The sequence below is a fragment of the Phalangium opilio genome, unplaced genomic scaffold (genome assembly GCF_054372755.1).
Source record: "Phalangium opilio isolate 3A_F unplaced genomic scaffold, DU_Popi_V2 ptg000209l_1, whole genome shotgun sequence".
Taxonomy (NCBI): Eukaryota; Metazoa; Arthropoda; class Arachnida; order Opiliones; family Phalangiidae; genus Phalangium; species Phalangium opilio.
Window position 1 is genome coordinate 21157673 of NW_028324217.1, and position 21268 is coordinate 21178940.

General features: G+C 38.0%; 2 protein-coding genes across 2 annotated transcripts; one reads left to right on the forward strand and one right to left on the reverse strand.

The window, feature by feature from the left end:
* Positions 1–6624: 6624 nt before the first annotated feature.
* On the reverse strand, positions 6625–9989 carry LOC149621237 (uncharacterized). Its single transcript, XM_089855454.1, has 3 exons — positions 9853–9989; positions 9005–9421; positions 6625–8939 (listed from the first exon to the last, which is right to left on the reverse strand). The coding sequence occupies exons 1-3, from the start codon at positions 9985–9987 to the stop codon at positions 6696–6698; spliced, it is 2796 nt and encodes a 931-aa protein (XP_089711580.1). The 5' UTR covers positions 9988–9989; the 3' UTR covers positions 6625–6695.
* A 641-nt stretch (positions 9990–10630) lies between these two features.
* On the forward strand, positions 10631–17008 carry LOC149621238 (uncharacterized). The gene is made up of 9 exons (XM_089855455.1): positions 10631–10755; positions 12269–12549; positions 13056–13246; positions 14151–15111; positions 15194–15232; positions 15627–15743; positions 16226–16290; positions 16515–16737; positions 16807–17008. Exons 2-9 carry the CDS (start codon positions 12285–12287, stop codon positions 16938–16940), a joined length of 1995 nt encoding a protein of 664 aa, XP_089711581.1. The 5' UTR covers positions 10631–10755; positions 12269–12284; the 3' UTR covers positions 16941–17008.
* Positions 17009–21268: the final 4260 nt, after the last annotated feature.

Genomic DNA, 21268 nt, shown 5'->3' on the forward strand with positions numbered 1-21268 from the left:
TCCTTGTTTGAATTAACACAGAATACCTTATTCCACACAGGAATATTGCAATTTGAATCAAGGATCGTCCTTGTTTGAATTAACACAGAATTCCTTATTCCACACAGGAATATTGCAATTTGAATCAAGGATCGTCCTTGTTTGAATTAACACAGAATACCTTATTCCACACAGGAATATTGCAATTTGAATCAAGGATCGTCCTTGTTTGAATTAACACAGAATTCCTTATTCCACACCGGAATATTGCAATTTGAATCAAGGATCGTCCTTGTTTGAATTAGCAAGTCGGCTAATGGAACCCCAGAGTTAAAGGGCGTTTTTGCAAGCCATTTAGCAAGTTGGCTAATGGAACCCCAGAGTTAAAGGGCGTTTTTGCAAGCCATTTAGCAAGTTGGCTAATGGAACCCCAGAGTTAAAGGGCGTTTTTGCAAGCCATTTAGCAAGTTGGCTAATGGAACCCCAGAGTTAAAGGGCGTTTTTGCAAGCCATTTAGCAAGTTGGCTAATGGAACCCCAGAGTTAAAGGGCGTTTTTGCAAGCCATTTAGCAAGTTGGCTAATGGAACCCCAGAGTTAAAGGGCGTTTTTGCAAGCCATTTAGCAAGTTGGCTAATGGAACCCCAGAGTTAAAGGGCGTTTTTGCAAGCCATTTAGCAAGTTGGCTAATGGAACCCCAGAGTTAAAGGGCGTTTTTGCAAGCCATTTAGCAAGTTGGCTAATGGAACCCCAGAGTTAAAGGGCTTTTTTGCAAGCCATTTAGCAAGTTGGCTAATGGAACCCCAGAGTTAAAGGGCGTTTTTGCAAGCCATTTAGCAAGTTGGCTAATGGAACCCCAGAGTTAAAGGGCGTTTTTGCAAGCCATTTAGCAAGTTGGCTAATGGAACCCCAGAGTTAAAGGGCGTTTTTGCAAGCCATTTAGCAAGTTGGCTAATGGAACCCCAGAGTTAAAGGGCGTTTTTGCGAGCCATTTAGCAAGTTGGCTAATGGAACCCCAGAGTTAAAGGGCGTTTTTGCGAGCCATTTAGCAAGTTGGCTAATGGAACCCCAGAGTTAAAGGGCTTTTTTGCAAGCCATTTAGTAAGTTGGCTAATGGAACCCCAGAGTTAAAGGGCGTTTTTGCGAGCCATTTAGCAAGTTGGCTAATGGAACCCCAGAGGTAAAGGGCGTTTTTGCGTGCCATTTAGCAAGTTGGCTAATGGAACCCCAGAGTCAAAGGGCGTTTTTGCAAGCCATGTACGTAGTTTTATACAGGCATGACGTGTAATCGAGTAGTGGCGGTAGAGAGGGGAGTAGACTATGTATTTCCCCTTTGGTCGCGCTCTAGTGAGAGCCCAGTAGGCGGGCTAAGAGATAGAAGGGTATGACGTTTCATCTTACCCTACCGCCACCGCTCGAATTAATTAATTACAGGCTAAGACCCTCCCGGGTAAGCCAAGTAGATACAGCCACCCTCTCCACCCACTTTTATCTACTACTGGTTTTACTATGAATAGCCGGTTGATAAACATATCTTTAGACACCAAGATTTGCCAGCTTTAAACTTCTTTTTTTTTTCGACAAAACATATTTCTTTGTGATAAGAATAATAGTTTTCTCTATAAAAGGCTTAGTATCGGTCTATAAAGCTCTGTTTTCAAAGCATAAATATAATTAGCAATGATAATCTGTTGAGTATTTTCACTTGAGACGAGGTAACAATGCTAGGAATTCCATCAACTATTAATTAACAAAGCTAGGACAACGGACACCCCTATTCCTTTTTAACAAAACATATTCCTTTATGATACGAGTAGTAAGTTTCTCTGTAACAGGCCTCGAATCTGTCTCGGAATAGTTTGTTTCCGAACGCTAAATCTAACTGGCAATGATAGTCAGTTGAAATTTTTTCTTCAAGACCCGGCAGAAGAGACATGTTAAAAGAATCAAAGAACATTTTCAGGGCCGTTTTACTTTTTAAAAAATTTATATTAAAATCTCCAACTACAACTGTCGGAACAGAGGCATCGTATCTAATATCGAATAAAGGATTAAAATCCTCAAAAACTGATCTCAAACTCGCTCCAGGCGATTTGTACAACAAAACAACAGTCATCGGTTCATTTTCAATGGAAACATCCAACCAGCAACGTTCCACATGCGAATTTCTGAAAGGTCTATCGGTTCGTAAAACCCTATTATTCAAATCGTTAACTACATTTTCTGGTGTATCTTTTAAATAAATGGAAGAACCAAATGCAATTCTACGTGCCGTTGTTGGCAGATAAATACCACCCACTTCCCTAAAGGATGGCACACTAAAATCATCGGTATCTTTCTTCCACGTTTCAACAAAGCATAATAACTGGGCATTTCTTATTACGGTGTCTGCTAAAATATCTTCCAAATGTGCGTTTAACGACTGCACATTGTGAACATAAATATAAACCGGTTCGTTCATGAACGGTAACGCAATACTCTTCGTATCTCGTAATCTTTTAAGTTCCAATTCAACTTGTTTGTTTTTAGGCGCATTTGGAACTTGAAATTTACCCTCAATATACAAACCAGAAGCGTTTCTCGCTCTACTACAAGCAACGTATAAATGAGCTCTCTCTAATTTCTTTCTTTGATTACAATGCACTACTACAGACGAATACGTATCACCTTGACTCTTGTGTATCGTAATAGCCTCAGAAATGACCAAAGGAAACTGTTTCCTAGAGACCGAAACATTATTTTGCCTCCATTTTCTACTGAATGCCTTAGTAACTTTCTCGACAGGAGTCCAAATCCTGTTAAAGTTATTCTGCTCGTATAACCCATGACTCTTTTGTCTCAACAACTTTCCAACATTAGCATCAGCAAACTCAATCCATACCCTAAACGGAATTTGTTCACCCAGCCTATTTTTGCCGTACTCTATTTTTCTTAACCAACCTGTTGCCCCATTTGTAAGTCCGTCAGACGTATCAACATTGTTAGTCATCATGTATCTGGCGCCACAAGCGAGCGTTAATTCTTTAGGCAGACCATACGTATCAGACGTTGCCAACGTTTGAACTTGAGAAAGAATGTTATTTCTAACTTCGCTAGTAAGATCACCATTTACAACATCTACTGAAACGGAAATAGACTTTTCCGTATTCATGTTTAAAAGCATCTCTTCGTTAAATTGGTTCACTTCAACGTTAGTAGGGAAAAGATGTATCGCTTCTTTTGGCGGTACACGCTCTCTATTCACTTCTAAACTTACAAAAAAGTCAATATCATCCAGATTCATACTTCCCACAGCCATTCTGTTCAAAGCTTCCGCAAATCTTTTGTCATCTTTTTGCCTCATAATTTCTTCAAGCTCTGCAAACTGGAATTCTTCCCATATTGGGTTACCAATTAACGCCGCATAGGGATTGTCAGTATCACTTTGACCTTGAAAAGCGAAATGATCGCGCACTGGTCTAAGTTGGTTAAAATCTCCAACTAACAGTACAGATACACCACCGAAATAATCTGGACAACCCATTATCTCTTGCAATCTCGCGTTAACTCGGTTAAAAACCTTGGCTCCAACCATTGATATTTCGTCAATAATTACCAATTTCACTTGACCATACATCAATCTACAATTGTGAAGAGTTTCACTTTCTAGCCTGGAAATATTCCCGGCAAATTGACTAACCGGTAGACAAAAGGTACTATGCAAAGTAGCGCCACCTATATTAAAGGCAGCCTTGCCCGTAGGTGCGCATCGCAAAACTTTAACTTCCGAGGGATTAGACCCTGGCTGCTTATTGTAAAATCTAGTAACAGCTTCAAATATGGCACTTATCAAAACGCTTTTTCCAACACCAGCGCCACCGGTAACAAATAGCCGTAAAGGCGTTTCCTTGCATTTTAAATGATGCAGAACTTCATAAAATATTTCTTTCTGTTTCACATTCAACATTCTAACAAGTACATTGTACTCAGAATCATTGACTAACGTCACTGACGGAGCAATAGTTCTTTCCGCATTACCATCAAGAATATCACGGGTAATATTTCCTATAGACTCCTGAACCGTATTAATTAGAAATTCAGAATCTTCAACAATTAAAGATCTATCTATTTCATTTCGATGTTCCAATTCAGGCTGAATATTAGTAAGATCAGCTTCAATAGCTTCACTTTCGAAATCTCGGACAGCCTGTTCAATGGCCGCTTCGTCAATTTCGTTATGAAATTCTTTTCTACATTCCTTTATAATCTCAAGTTTAAGTTCATACTCTGATTTCAGATCCTTTGTCAAAATGTCCCTACTCTCATCGCGCCAAGGCGAGAACAACATTATTTGCTCACGATAATACTGTTCGGGTTCTTTCACTAAATTGAATCTCCGATACCGCATAATTTTAGATTGACCACGTTTTCTAATAAAACCTGAATCATTTTTCAGTTTCAACCATTTACCACATTCAACTTCAAGGTTTTCACTGTCATCAATATGACTTTGGGTTTTCGCAACTCTACGACTTTTGGAAAACTCGTACCACGTCGCAAATTGAGCTAACGTTACTGCCTCTAAATCATCTGGCCTTTGAACATAATGGTCCAACATTCCAGAAGCGAAAACGTCCATACTATCTTCTGACAACTGTTCAAGCTCACTTTTGCTTTTGAGAATATGGACTCGATTTTCGGGCAAATTTGTATTAACGTAAATACAGGCTCGACTACATCTAGAGACTGGAATTTGTAAAACACTATATGCTGCTTCTTGCGCGCTTACCTCGTGCGCATTCAAAAAATGATTTGCTATCACTTTCAACTTTTGCTTTACCGTACATTTATCTGACTGTGCTCGTTTAGCAGCTTCACGCAAAAGCATTGACATGCCACGCTGAGATTTTCCTATATAAGACACAATATACATAACCAGAGCGTAAGGATCAAGTACAAACTGAATGTCCATATTCGCTTGCCAAAGGCGCAAAGTGCGCGAGTTGTACGGATTAACCCTAGTATCTTTAGGGTGTCTTTTCAATAAAACAACTTTCTTTTTTATGTCATACGTCCCTAGTGGAAAAAATGATTGGAAACCAATCGGTGACAAATTCGATCCTATTGGTGTTTGAATATTTCTATTGGCGACCTATAGGAAATGATCTGCCAATAGAAGTCCATTTCATTCCGATAACCATCCGATTGGAAATTCTATTGGGAATGAATTGGGGTTGCTTGCCATTTCAAGACCATTACATTTCCAATAGGTTTCCAATAGGGAACTCTATTGGACATGTATTGGTCATTTTTGCAAATTAAGGTCCTTTTAATTCCCAATAGGTTTCCAATAGGGAACTCTATTGGACATATATTGGTCATGATTGCAATTTAAAGTCCTTTTCGTTACCAATTGGTTTCCAACAGGGAACTCTATTGGACATGTATTGGTCATGTTTTCAAATTAAGTCCCTTTTAATTCCCAATAGGTTTCCAATAGGGAACTCTATTGGACATATATTGGTCATGATTGCAATTTAAAGTCCTTTTCGTTACCAATTGGTTTCCAACAGGGAACTCTATTGGACATGTATTGGTCATGTTTTCAAATTAAGTCCCTTTTAATTCCCAATAGGTTTCCAATAGGGAACTCTATTGGACATGTATTGGTCATGTTTGCAATTTAAAGTCCGTTTCATTCCCAATTGCTTTCAAATAGGGAAATCTCCATTGCCTAGAGGGCAGCACCATCGTTCTTATGCAATTTGAAAGTTTAAAAATTCTTCATTTTCTGTGGATATTGAAAATTAGGATATAAATATTGGTTTGTAATATATGGGTTTGGTAAATAATACCGAGATTAAATTTTTAATGGATAAAAAAAGTTAAATATTAATCTATCTTTTCTTTTAAACTCGATATATACGATGGTCGCGTATAGGAACACTTTGGTCTCAAAAGCGCTCGAAAATCGAAATGCCTTTTGACATGAGAATTTAACCATGGAATGAAGGAGTCTTTTTGAAGTGGGGCTTTGACTAGGATGTTTTGGGAAACGTCAAAAGACAATACCTTTCAATATCACTTGGACACATAGCCAATGGCAGGGGAAATACTATGTAGCCTTAGGATTATAGGCAAGTAGTGATCAGGCTAGGAAATAAGACAGGTTTACAGGTCAAAAACCAGTTTATTAATAGCTTGGACCACTTTTTTTATTCAAAACGCGAGGGTCACTGGTCCCAATGACTAGTTTATTAATTCCTACTTTTATTAAAAATTGATATGGGGACCTCTTTAATTATTTTCATTTTAACATAAATTTCGACTCCAGGAGTCCAGTTGTATATACAACCTTAAGCCGAGAGAGATTTTTTTAGAAGAGAGAACGACCACAAGTCCTGGGACCAGTAGAAAAATAAATTGGGGAAGGGTCACTAGTCCCGGGACCAGTTTCATATTTAAGACATCAGGGGTCACTGGTCCGGAGGACTAGTTCAGAAATAAACCTTATTTCCAAGCCTGGTAGTGATGTATATTATTTACTTCCTTAAAGAAAAACTAAAGAATGAAAGTCGAGGGGGTAGATTTAAAAATAGAGAAAATTCGTAACACTCCCGGTCCAACGAGTGTACTTTCATAGGGGTAGGATACAAACAGGCTTGATTGTCACAATATTCCACTTTGAAATAACAGCAAATTTTTATTTGTAAAAAAATAACGGGTTCGAACATTTCTCTTACATAATGCCAGTGTTTTCATAAATATTGGGCAAATGAGTTATGAAAGATTTGTTCTTAATATTCACTTCTATGCATTTTTCACGTACACACGCGAGTTTTAACGCTAGAACGTTAAGTTGTTTTACTCCAATTTTTACGTAAGGTTGTTTTAGCAAGCTTGGAAATGTATCATAATGCTCTAAAATTACTAGCGTGTTTTCCAAGTCGTCATCTAAACTTATAAAGTATTTAATCTTACCGTAAATTTTTCCCGTATCGACTAAACCCGAAATGAACGAATTATTTTGTCTCTTAGCTCTTGTGTACGACGTACCATGCAAAATTATACCCTTATATCTTAACCTCTTGTAAATTTCATAGCATTTGTTTTCATCATAATTGATGTCACTATTTTGATCCAAAATTTCTTTTTCTAAGTTACTGAGAATTCTTTTCTCAGGTTTGCCCATAAATTTGGTTAGCTCATATTGTTTACAAATCTTAAACGTAAGCTTCTTCAACATAATTTTACAACCATTATTTATATCATTGAGGAAGTTATTTAAGAAGATTTCAAAACTTTGCCTTCTTAAATATTTTTGACAAATCTGAGTAGCAACATCTGTGGTACCTTTGACGAAGTTAACCATCTTTCCATTTTCTGTTTCAAAAACAAATGCAGAGTGTGCCCATAGTGGCCCAAAGTTGAATACACTTTTAGGAAGGTGTAGCAAAAAATGAACGTTAGCCACCATGCTTGCTTCACCGTACAGAATCTGATAGTCGTAAACAAATTTAACAATATAATTGTTGGCGACATTTAGTTCAATCTCTGAAATTGATCCTTGGAGAAGTATAAATACTGCTTTTGACAGAAGTGCAAAATGCTTAAGGTACTTTTTCGGTAAAATATCTTGGAGACATGGAATGGAGTAAAATAAAAGCCAGTTTCGCCATTCATTAGCTTTCCAAATGTTTCTATCTTTCAACGATCTTGGTCTTCGAACTATTTCTGACGGAGGTTTTATGTTCGTTAAACGGCTGTTTAATATAGCAAGATTTTTGGGTGCTCCAATGTAATAATCTGCTCCATATGATGATAAAAATTTCTCGGTTGTGGTTTTGACAACTCCAAGCAATACTACGTGCATGTAATCAGGCACAAATCCATCAATTACATTAAAAAAAGGCAAGTTTATCAAAATAGAAGGCCCTTTTATTCCCTTCACGGATTTCTCTTCTACCAAAGCCAGTTCCATATGCTTCAGAGTTTTTTTCTCAGAACGATTTTCGTATACTTCCTCTGATTCCGTGAACCTTACGAGTGATTTTGGCTGTTTGTAATCTTTCTTTTTTATTTTTTCAGGTTCCTTAATTAAGTGGCCGGGATGTAAACACCAACTACATCCAAAATAACCATTAAACTGTGTAGAGTTTTGGAGTAGAGGTCTAGCCACAGAGTCTGGACATGAACATATCGCTATAACTTTACTCTTTATGATTTTTTGGTCCTTCTCAAACGTAAATCCTATGTTATACATCATTTTCAGTTCTTCAAGAAACGGTTGTAAAAAGATGTCCATTCGCGGGTGTCCTCGCCCACACCATAGGCCGACAAGCATAACATTATTAAACCTGTCTTTTGGAGGCAACTCATTCAACATGGCAAACAGGGGCCATATATTTTGTTTGCTAGATTTAAACACTGCAGCACCATCAGTAGAGAAAGTCAGAGATAAATTGTTTTCATTGCTCAAAGGCATACCATCTTTTGTTAAACTTTTGTAAACTTCACCATCATATATATCGTCTATCGCGTTAACACTAGCTTTCACTCTATAAAATCGATAATGAATTTTTTTGGAAAAATTACTATGGCTTAGGAGAGATTGAATTTGCGGGGCAAGAGGCATGGAAAAAAAGAAGTTTGGGACGGTATCTTCTTCATAACTTGTGAAACAATTTGGGCAATTCAAATCGTCATCAAGGATTTCAAAACACTTAGTATGGCACAAATTATGTTTTTTAGTTTTCGGTTTAGCAAAACATTTTTTGAAGCGATAATTTGTTGTTGGTACAGCATCAGAACCGAACAATGTATTGATGAGATTTAACATATCATCTATAGCCAATTGCGTTAAGGCATGTCTTAAAGCATAAGCTTGTATTAATATAACTGCTTCCCTTCTGGTAGTAGTTCTACCTATTGTAAGGTTTTCATCGAAGTAGTTATCATTCAAAAACATGGAGACACTTGGCTTCTGTAAGTTAGGTAACCTTTGTTACACTGGAAATCAATAACTTTTTCTTTTTAAATATTAGTTACCTCGCGTTTCTCTTCATTTTCTTCCTCGCTATCCTCTGATGATGCATTTTCAGGCTCCAACACGTCATTCTCAACCGTCTGGTCTTCATTTTCATTTTCATCATCGCTATCCTCTGATAAAGCATTTTCAGGCGCGTTATTCTCAACCATCTGATCTTCATGTTCGTTTTCTACGTTAATATTTCTCGTAATGTTTTCAACTTCTGATACTTCCTTTTCCTTCTCATTATGCTCAGTCAACGCTTCAACTGAATTGTCACCCTCATCAGATTCAGGCAATCCCAATTCTGATTCCAAACCCGCTCTATCCCTATTTTCACGGGTCTTTTCCAATGATTGAATCGCGCTTCTTCCATACCTTTCAGTTCTAATTTGAGTGTTGGTAGTGATACTAGTACTAGCTAATGACGAACCAGCCTAGAAATATAAAACCATGCTTTATGAAAAGTTTCAGACATAGTAGTGTATAAATTGATCATTCAATTTTGGCCCGAAATTCTTTTTCTAATAGAATATACTTTACAGTAATCGGTGTACACGAAGTTTGAGTTAGTAGTCCCTCAGGCGTGATTATTTAATTATACATAGTTTACAGGCGTGGAGGATTCATACCATTTGCACATGGAGACCTGGCAACTTAGAGTATAAAATAGCAGACGATTTTACACTCTAAGTCGCTTGGTCTCCTGGTGTTAATGGTAGCAATCCTCTACGCCTGTAAACTATGTAGGCCTATGTCTTTTACTTTTGTTTTTGAACTTCAAATAACAATTTAAATAGTCGCTAAACCTTTACATACTTTTCGAGTTACTATCATTATATCACAAGTTATTAAGTATCATAATTACCTGATTGTGATTGATTTCCCTATTTCTTGAAACTATTGTAGTTCGTGGGATTTTGTCTGTGTTGTGTGGTTCTAAGTACAACTTGTATTTTCGTTTTCTACTGACATTCGTAGAAGTGTACACGTCATTCTCCATAATTTAAAACTAATTTATGTATTTAAAAGCCGAATACTTCATAAGAAAAGCGCGCATATATGTCTTGGAATCTAAAGAAATGTACAGATGTCTGTCCTCTGTCACGCCTGATTTTTTTCCCCTCGGGTTTATTTTTTATTTTTTGCTCTGAGGTCAGTGAAGGCCATACAGCAGAGCTGCCAGTTGGGCTTCTTTTGATGTCTCCTTGCGGGAAAAAAATTAATTGGGCTGTTGGGCTGGATTTGGGCTACTTTTCGGAGGCTCTCGAATATATACACTAAAATCGGTAGGAGACCGATTTATTTGAACCAGAATTCGCTAGCTTTGAGTTTGAACTTTCTTCAATTCAAAAAAATGGGAGAAGAATCCTATTTTAAAAGGTAGTTTAAACAAAATTTAGAAAAGCGCGCCTCCAAAAAAATTAAATAGCGCGAAATTGGGCTAGATTTGGGCTTGTTTATAAAATTTGGCCTGTTTTGAATTGGGCTTTAATTTGGGCTGCTTTGCAAACTTTCTGGGCGGGAGTGGTAAAATAATTTCTGGCAGCTCTGCCATACAGCCTGCGTAGTCATAGTAAGAGGATCGGTATTCAACTGGCACTCCTGACAAATTTTCTTTTCTCCCTTATAAACCTGTTTGGAAGGAGGTGGGAGTAAGGTCATTTTCGGCTTTTTCGAACCAATATATTCTCTTTGTTCGAACACTTTTTGAAAGATTTCAGGCGGTGTAGACGCGCGCGGCTTTGGCCCAGCCCTTGAAAACCTAAAGGTAATACCATTTTTTTGGTTTAATGTTTTTATGGTTAACTATTTGAAAATTATAACCTCACCGATCCAAAACCTAACCAAACCTAACCTAAACGTAATCAAACCGACTGGTCGGACACTTCGCGTTTTTTCGAGACTTAAAATCAAGCGTGGGCAAAATTTTAGGTTAAAGCGGGAAATGGCTTTAGGCCTTGGCGGGCCTTGGCGAAATCTACAAGGTAGATCGACGGCTTTTTGGTAGATTAAAGGTGAAAAAACGTCGTTGAATTTATCCTACATTTAAGGGATAATTTCGCGAGATCCAATTACTTAACACAAATTTAATTGTTCATTTTAATATTTTTTTCTACCGGAGCTTGTAAGTTAGAGCCACCTATTTTTGACCAATTGCATCAATTATTAATAATTGCTAGATTAAACTTGGTTATTTTGTTTAGCATCTATTTAAATTATTAAATTTTGGTAGGTGTGTAACCATTGATAGAGGGCTAATGATCTACATTAATGAATTTATCATAATCTCACGAGATCCACACAATTGGATTATAATTTGCGATTAATTAACGTTGTTATTCTAGGTTCTCATTGCCTCATATTTAACCCTACTAAAACTTGCGCTAAGTCTCATTCAAAATTCGACGTATATTAACTCTTGTTTAGCGTGTTCTTTAATACCCATTTTAAAAGAATACTATGAATCAATTTAATAATAAATAAATAATTTTTATCAAAATAAATAAATAAATAAAAAAGGAAAAAAAACACTTGTTTCTATCTTATGAAAATAAATCGAAAAAGAGAAAATTTGCTTTGTATAGAGTAATGGCACCTACTTGCCCTTGACTGTATTAAGCTCTATGGGTAGTTAACATGGAGTGCCACTACTCTATTGAATCAGAATTTGTTCCCAATACAAAGACCATTTCCCAAAATTTCCACTCCTTGGGAAAAACCAAAGTTCCAATATCCCTTCAATTTGAAAGCGCGCCAAGTTTATCAAAATTAAGTGCTTTCATCGAGATCAAATTTATAGACAGCGAAATTGCGGAGCTCGCTCTGGATTTTTAATCCATACTATTTTCATTAGGTTTTTCTTTCAAAGTAAAATCCGAATATTTTTTGAGATTTTTCTACATAGTTTAAGCTAAAATAGGATAACCTATGATAATTTTGGTACTATATTTAGTATAAAAACCCAATTTTTCTCCTATAAAATCATAATTCATAGGGAATTAAAACTTTTGGCTGAGCTTCCCGGTGTTGCCTCGGGCCCCAGCCTCCCCTGAGAAAAATAGTGATCGGCGCCCCTGGGGGTAAGAGAATACGGTTTTTTCGGTCCACTCCGAATGAGCCCGATCCGAATCATAAGGATTCGGAGTGATCCGAATGATTTTCAATTTTTAGAGAATAGCCTCCCAGGCTTACTGTGCTTCCACTCCATTTTTGTGTTGGGTAATGCCCCTTCATTGTTCAGATTTTATCCTAATGTTTCCAATGTCTTTATTCCTCTTTAGATTTACATATTCATCAATGACAAAACCTAAAGCTAGGCGTAGCCCAAGGAATAGGGCTATGGAGACATTGATTAACAAGAAGAAAAGATCTATGACAAATCCACGTTTTGCGCTAGTAAAACGCGAGGATTCTAAAACTACAAGAATAGTCAGCGTGTCCAATATATTGAGCTTTAACCCAAAAACATTAGATGACTTCAAGACATCACGTCACTACACATACTCTGAAGATGAAGAGGACCCTGAAACATTTTCTAAAGTCTTGATCCTGTTATTAGGCTGTAAGTATGAAAAGCAATTGGCTGTTGGCCAGTTGCAAGCTTGATGGTGCTAGAGGTGCAGCGATACCCTGAGTATGAGTGAAGCTAGGATATCCGATCCCCAACAACAGTTGCATGTTGACTAAATTTTAGTGTTGTGTGGATCCGATTACTAGAAATCGAGTAATCGAATCCTTAAAAAAAAGTACTGATTACAGATTTCGATTACTACCTAGAATTTTATCCCGCCATCTATTTTAAAGGGAGGGTAAGAGCGTTATGTAGAGGCGGAGCCTCTAGTAAGCTTCTCTCTGCATTTTATCTTCCATCAAAATGCAAGAGAGAAGCTTACTAGAGGTTCCGCCCCTACGTAATGCGCTTACCCTCCCTTTAAATTGTTTACCATGGAATTTTGAAATTGTTTTTTTTTTCAATGGCGTCAGATTTTCTTTTCCTCCCTGTCTTTTGGATAATTTTCTTTAGTAAAAAGTACTTGTCTCTAACTATCAGAATATTTTTTCCCTTAGACACTATCGAAGAAATTTCTGAGAAAATGGGCGATAAAAGGATAAGGGTGCCAAACAAAAAATTTGTAACATCAGTTACTCCTGAAGAAAAAAAAAGGAAAAAACTTACTAAAAATGATGACAACAAAGCCAAACGTCTCAAAAAGATTTTGGAAACCAAATTTAAGAACCAGAGAAATGTATTCACCTTTGTAAGTATTGCGTTTTTGAGTGTACATGCGCATGTTGTATAATAGAATGCACTCGTTATTTAAAGCACAAAGAACCTATATACCAGGAATGGAAAGGGTAGTGCAAATTATTTGTCACTAATCTATAGGGTCTTTGCGCGTGACGTCAAGTTACCTACCCCCTTTCCTCTCCCCTTGCCGGCTGCCCGCTCTGGCCATGTTAGGACGCCATGTTGACATCCCCTGAAAACCGGTTTTCGCCCCCTATTTCTTCTCCCTTTTTACTCTTGCGGAAACACCCTATAAAGGGTGGAGAGTTCCCCCAAGTATTTCCAGCTGGCTGTTTGGCCATAGAACGTACACACACACTACTGCCGTGCGAGACAAAAAAAACCCCACTTTCCATTTCTGGTATATAGGTTCTTTGTTTAAAGTGTTTCCGCGAGAGTATAAATGGGGGAAGAAATAGGGGTCGAAAACCATTTTTCGGTTCATTGCTAAATTTATTCTATCTCTTGATCGGGGATTTTCGATATAAAACTGCACTTTAGGGACTGGCCTCTTCCTATACCCGCAATGTTAAGAAATTGGGCATGTTTATCCATTACGTTGTTTACTATACATCTACTATATTTTATGCCAATAAAAATTTTAGGTCGCATTACTACTTTAAAATAAAGAGCCCATTTTATATTCCATTGTGATTTTTTAGGGTTTACGATAGATCAATTAAGACAATAATGATACTATAGTTAAAATGTTGGGGAGACTGCCAGCCGACTAGTCGGCGAGACTCGGTCTTGCTGCAGGGGTCAGTATGAAGGGATACTGATATTGAATTGTCATAATAAGGCAATTTTAGTTACTTCCAAGGCTGAAAAAAACTATAGGAAAATAAATATATGACATGTTTTGTTAATTACAGGATAAACATCGTCAAGAGGCGTATTTGAAAGTCAGCGATGATGAGGGCCAAAGGCGAGTCAGCGATGACGAGGGCCAAAGGCGAGTCAGCGATGACGAGGGCCAAAGGCGAGTCAGCGATGACGAGGGCCAAAGGCGAGTCAGCGATGATGAGGGCCAAAGGCGAGTCAGCGATGATGAGGGCCAAAGGCGAGTCAGCGATGATGAGGGCCAAAGGCGAGTCAGCGATGATGAGGGCCAAAGGCGAGTCAGCGATGATGAGGGCCAAAGGAGAGTCAGCGATGATGAGGGCCAAAGGAGAGTCAGCGATGATGAGGGCCAAAGGAGAGTCAGCGATGATGAGGGCCAAAGGAGAGTCAGCGATGATGAGGGCCAAAGGAGAGTCAGCGATGATGAACGTCAGTCGATCGTCAGTGATGATGAACGTCAGTCGATCGTCAGTGATGATGAACGTCAGTCGATCGTCAGTGATGATGGACGTCAGTCGATCGTCAGTGATGATGGACGTCAGTCGATCGTCAGTGATAATGGACGACAGTCGATCGTCAGTGATAATGGACGACAGTCGATCGTCAGTGATAATGGACGACAGTCGATCGTCAGTGATAATGGACGACAGTCGATCGTCAGTGATAATGGACGTAAATCGATCGTCAGTGATAATGGACGTAAATCGATCGTCAGTGATAATGGACGTAAATCGATCGTCAGTGATAATGAACGTAAATCGATCGTCAGGGATACGGAACGTCAAACGATCATCAGGGATACGGAACGTCAAACGATCATCAGGGATACGGAACGTAAAGCGATGATTAGTGATGAACGTAAAACGATGATTAGTGATGATGAACGTAAAATGATGATTAGTGATAATGAACCTCAAGAGATAGTCAAAGGCATAAGAGATCATGAGCCACAACGGATGATGAGAGATGGTGGGTTAGTGAGAGTAAATTACGGTAAGTTTCTTCTAACACACAAGAGCAGACTTCCCTATATAGTCTCAATTTCTAATAAATTGACTCTTTAAATTGTTACCAGATGATATGTCTAGTGATGACGAGGAGATGCGCAGTAAAAGTATGATATTTTTCTCTTAAATTCTTAAAAGCGAATAGGTCTTTGGAAAATTTAAATTATGAGTTCCACATCATAATTATCATGGCTCTGTTTAGATCAAATCACTTTTTTTTTAAATCCATATACAAGTCAAAAATAATTGGCGTTTGAAAATTTTCATTTCTCTGAACGTTTTGGTGCTTTTACAAGTTTTAAAACGAAATTTCCCTACCATTGTTGAATTCAATTGATAGAAATAGACCCATGTTACAATGGAACTCCAATTATAAAATCTTCTAATATTTTTCCGAAAAAAGGAATTTGCCAATCAAAATAAATAATACGTTCTCGGGCTTTGATCGTCATCGCTGTTTGAAAATGTCTCCTGTAACGATTTCTTTCTTTCATTTTCCAGAAAAGTACGATATGTTAGAGAAGAGGTACCAAAGACTGTTGGTGAAGTGCCAAGAAGTGAAGGTCGAAAACGATAATTTAAAACAAAAATGTGCAAATTTAGAGAAAGAAAACCAAAGTAAGTAGCTTTATGCAATTTTAATGGGAGGGTGAGCGCGTTATGTAGGGGCGGAGCCTCTAGTAAGCTTCTCTCTGCATTTTATCTTCCATCAAAATGCAAGAGAGAAGCTTACTAGAGGCTCCACCCCTACATAACGCGCTTACCCTCCCTTTAACATATAGTTTTTCAAAAACCCAGTAGATTAAAAAAGTGGATTGAAACCATTTTGCTTGTGCCATATATTTAGTGTTAACGTTTCAAGTGTGGTTGTGGGTGTGTGTGTGCTTTTTTTTGGGAGGCTTTTGTGTCATTCTCAGTTTCTCACAAATTCATATTGAAATGTCAGAATGTACAAAGTGTTATAAGGTGTAAATGAATTGAACTCTTTTGCACAATCCTAAGTAAATAAATCTAACGGGGAGTTTTATTATGATATATTAATTTTTCTTGTTGCATGATATTAGCATTTTATTTTCATTTAATATTTTGATTTCTTTCAGCTTCTGCTCCGGATATTTCGGACAAATTTAAGGGGAAAGCCTTTCTAGATGAAGTAGATGAAATGGTAAGAAACCTCTTAGTAATTATCTATCTTCTCAATCAGAAATATGGATAATGAGCCTAGTAAATATGTAATTGAATCTAGTGAAGGTAGATGAATTTTCTCTCTGTAAGCGAAAATAAGAATGAATTTAAGCTAGTAAATGTTAATAATTAATTGGTAAAAGTTGCATACCTAAGTCTAGTTATTCAACCGACATAACAATAGTTAATGAGTTATGTTTTCAGGTTTATCTAGGAAACAATGTGTCGATTTGCAAAGAAAAATGGGAGCAGTGCCTTATGGCCCAAAATGAATCAATTTTTTCCAAGAACTTGGCTGTTGCTTTGTGGGGGAGTGGAACTCTAATTAATAGAAGCTTGACAGGAACATCGTCAAATAGGTTCAAAAAAACTAAGGCGTTAGAAGCGAGGCCACCTCTTACTCCACAAAAGGTTTCGGCTATTAAGAGTAAGTTAAATAAAATGAAAACTTAAAAAGTTTGTATCAATCATACAATAGTAACTGTTATTATTGCAGGTAGTGTTCGCTACTATGCCAAGAAAAAGGGGAAAGATCAGTCTGCCCAGGAGATGGCGGCTAAGGCAGTGAACCACGCCCTGACCCAAAAAATTTCCGATTTGCGAAAAAAAATTATTGCCACGCCAAATTGAAAAAACCAAAAAAAAAATTCATTTTTAAAATAAAATTCCTTTTTAAAATAAAATATTTCAAATGTGAAGGTTTTATTAGTATTGTGGAGTCTGTGATAATTAGTTTGTTCGCCATATTATTAATTAATTTCATATGTTCAATTGGTCAGTCTTGTGGGTCGGTAATTGGTCAGTGTTATGGGTCGGTAATTGGTCAGTGTTATGGGTCGGTAATTGGTCAGTGTTATGGGTCGGAAACTGGTCAGTTTTATGGGTCGGTAATTGGTCAGTTTTATGGGTCGGTAATTGGTCAGTCTTATGGGTCGGTAATTGGTCAGTCTTATGGGTCGGTAATTGGTCAGTCTTATGGGTCGGTAATTGGTCAGTCTTATGGGTCGGTAATTGGTCAGTCTTATGGGTCGGTAATTGGTAAATCTTATCGGTCGGTAATTGGTCAATCTTATCGGTCGGTAATTGGTCAATCTTATCGGTCGGTAATTGGTCAGTCTTATGGGTCGGTAATTGGTCAATCTTATCGGTCGGTAATTGGTCAATCTTATCGGTCGGTAATTGGTCAATCTTATCGGTCGGTAATTGGTCAATCTTATCGGTCGGTAATTGGTCAATCTTATCGGTCGGTAATTGGTCAATCTTATCGGTCAGTAATTGGTATATCCTATCGGAAATGTGACGAAAACACTATTGGTTTCCTATTGGTTCCCAATTGGTTTCTGAACTGCGTTTTCCCAATTGGTTTCCAATCATTTTTTCCACTAGGGGTAACTGCCTTAATATACTCCTCTTCACTCATTCGCAACTTTGCCAACAACTCCTCGAAACTATCTACCCAAAATTCCTTTTCTTTCGATTGCAAAAGTTCATTCAATTTTTTAGAATTCCTCTTACATTTCAGTTCTTCGTCAAGAGTACCGGGTTCTCTTAAACTCGGATCATAAACAATAGTTCTAGGCATGGGAGGAAATGGAATTCCAAAACGACAAACTGAACTGTTATTTACCTTTTTCTTACACGTTGTCGTATGCTTGTGCATTTGCAAAGACGTTAACAAATCCCCATTATCATCGTTCAATTTACCAGCGCAAGAAATAACTTTATCAATAAAGTCCTCTACCTCTTTAACATTCGACAAATCATCTTTGAGCTTAGGGGCATCTTTAATCCATATCAACCCATGTTGATGGGGAGACCCCCTTTGCTGTATTTCAACTCTAAAGTAATAATCTTCAATAACACCAAGGGGACCTAGTTTTTGCAAAGCTTTAAGCAGAGCCCGAAAACGGTGGTCAAAATATCTAGCACAAGTAACAGGATCATTCTGAATCAACTTGGCCTTTTCCGAAAAACTTAAATTCCTAATTTCATTATCCGCTAAGCGTTCTTGACCTAAGGTCACTCTCAGTATGTTCAAAAGCTCAGGCCATTTGCCTTCCGCAGCTGAAAACGTTATAAAAAAGGTAGCCGTACCAAGCTGCCTAATCATAGCCATTAACTCTTTCTGCCTATGCTGCCAATATGAAGGCGAGGACTGCAAATTTTCTAATACTCTAAAACCATCATCCTGCTTAACAATTGAATCGAGTGCACCAGCAGACGATAAAAACCCAGCAGTGTAATTAGAACCATCTTTTCTCTTGGTTTTTCTCATACACACTTGTATAGATTCACTAACTTTCATTGTTTCCAACTTAACAAAAGCGTAAAACAATTTTGAGACATTCTTGGCACAACGTCGATCAACATTACGAAACTCCCACTTGGCAATATCCCCAAACCTGCCTTTCACCTTAAGGTTTCTCTTCTGACCGACATAAATACTGGGGAATGACAATTCCTCAGCGTCCTCGTCATAGAGCAAAGACATTGGCGTTTGACCTTCACCAGGAGCAAACTTAACATGCATGGTGTTAGTCGGAAGGAAATCGGACAATGACACTAACAACGTGTCTTGATTCCCAACTGGTAATAAATTAACTTCGTTAGCTTCATTGACTTCATTCCACATATCATCGCTATCATTTTCGTTCGCTAAATTCACTGACCCTACTGGGTTTTCCCTTAATATATCATCTTGATTTAACTGACGGTCATTTTCGTCAACAATAAATTCAAGTTCTTCTGGAATTGGATCCAATATATCGACTCTTACAGATATTCCATGCTTAATATACAACGGTGTTTTCACCAAAACCTTAAGAGCTTCGTGCATTTTTTTAGGCCTAACAGTTTCATACAAATATGGTGTGTTATATTGCATTCTCCTCATAAACTCAATTTGAACAGTATCTGTTTCACGAGGTAACCGTGGTAACACTGACACTGTAGACTCGACATTTATAGGAACGTTGACCACGTTTCCCTTAATCCCCCTTTGTTGATCACAACCCAACCTTCTTATTTGCATAAAAGGTATTCGTGGTGAAATCATCCTTTCCTCCAAATTAGACAAATTAACTAGTTCTGACGGAACTTCAGGAAATTCAAATCCATTTTCTCTGGAAAACTTGGGGATTTCGTTCTTCTTGACAGCTTTATTACAAGCACTACATAAAAATACTTTGTCACCCAATTCACGACCGTGAATCCCAGGAACTGCCAAAAACACTCTAGACTGAACTAAGCTAACCGATGCTTTAAAAAAAAGATTTGAACACCCTTCACATGGCCACGTTGGACCTTCTTTTATGCTTTCAAAATACGTCTGCTCTATAAACACAGGATCTGTTCTTCTTCTGCCACAGACAATCTATTCCTAGAACGTTCAGGGTTCCTAAACTCCACATTTGCACGACTGGCAGCCATACTCAACTGATTTCTAACACGTTCAGCTTCAACGTACTCTGCATCTTGGCGTTTACTAGCCATACCCAACTGATTTCTAACACGTTCAGCTTCAACGTACTCTGCATCTTGGCGTTTACTAGCCTTACTCAACTGATTTCTAACACGTTCAGCTTCAACGTACTCTGCATCTTGGCGTTTACTAGCCATACCCAACTGATTTCTAACACGTTCAGCTTCAACGTACTCTGCATCTTGGCGTTTACTAGCCATACCCAACTGATTTCTAACACGTTCAGCTTCAACGTACTCTGCATCTTGGCGTTTACTAGCCATACCCAACTGATTTCTAACACGTTCAGCTTCAACGTACTCTGCATCTTGGCGTTTACTAGCCTTACTCAACTGATTTCTAACACGTTCAGCTTCAACGTACTCTGCATCTTGGCGTTTACTAGCCATACCCAACTGATTTCTAACACGTTCAGCTTCAACGTACTCTGCATCTTGGCGTTTACTAGCCTTACTCAACTGATTTCTAACACGTTCAGCTTCAACGTACTCTGCATCTTGGCGTTTACTAGCCATACCCAACTGATTTCTAACACGTTCAGCTTCAACGTACTCTGCATCTTGGCGTTTACTAGCCTTACTCAACTGATTTCTAACACGTTCAGCTTCAACGTACTCTGCATCTTGGCGTTTACTAGCCATACCCAACTGATTTCTAACACGTTCAGCTTCAACGTACTCTGCATCTTGGCGTTTACTAGCCTTACTCATCTGGTCTTTTACTCGTTCGCTTGCTCTATACCACTCATCAAACCTTTTAACTCTCTTGGTAAGTATGCCAACCTGATTTTCCCTTTCACGATAAGCCTCATTCTCCCGCTTTTTCGCCATTGATCGCGCCTCCTTCATTCTATACTCTTCATTCTGCCTCAAAACTCTCATTCTCTCTAACGGATAAACATTACCATGAGACGTAGAAGGTACTTGTTCATCGTTCGCTACCATTACAGACCTATCTGAAATATTACTAACTAAATTCATCGCTTCGTCGGCAGTAATTAACGCTACGTTTTCAGCAACTTCACTTCGACTTCCGTCTAATACATTAACCTTCATTCTACTGTGGCCAACTGGCGGCGCAATAGAACCAACAAACAAATTAGGACTAGAAATACTAGAAACCGTACCTTCAACCTTACTACCATCGTGGCCAACTGACGGCGCAATAGAAGTAATGGGCAAACTAGTACAAGGACTAGACGTACTAGAACCTGTACATTCAACCTTAGCTTTTTTCTGAGCTGCTAAAACTCTTCTCCTTTCATTTTCTCTCTTCTTAAACTCAGGGTCTGATCTTTTTGCCCTCATCCTTTCCCGCGCTTTGCGCTTCCGCATTTCATCTTTACTCTCAACATTATCTTCCTCCATTTTACATACAAAAATCAAATACTCACAAAAAGAAGCGGCAAACACAACCACTTAATTTGACTTAATATCCAATTTCTAACAACAATAATATACCGGTAGTTTAATTGACA

Coding starts and splice junctions, on each gene's coding strand:
- LOC149621237 (XM_089855454.1), bottom strand. CDS start 9,987: ATGGAGAATGACGTGTACACTTCTACGAATGTCAGTAGAAAACGAAAA. Junction 9,422..9,852: donor GGGAAATCAATCACAATCAG/GTAATTATGATA, acceptor TTATATTTCTAG/GCTGGTTCGTCATTAGCTAG. Junction 8,940..9,004: donor AAAATGAAGAGAAACGCGAG/GTAACTAATATT, acceptor CCTAACTTACAG/AAGCCAAGTGTCTCCATGTT.
- LOC149621238 (XM_089855455.1), top strand. CDS start 12,285: ATGACAAAACCTAAAGCTAGGCGTAGCCCAAGGAATAGGGCTATGGAG. Junction 13,247..14,150: donor AGAGAAATGTATTCACCTTT/GTAAGTATTGCG, acceptor TGTTAATTACAG/GATAAACATCGTCAAGAGGC. Junction 16,738..16,806: donor AAAGGTTTCGGCTATTAAGA/GTAAGTTAAATA, acceptor TTATTATTGCAG/GTAGTGTTCGCTACTATGCC.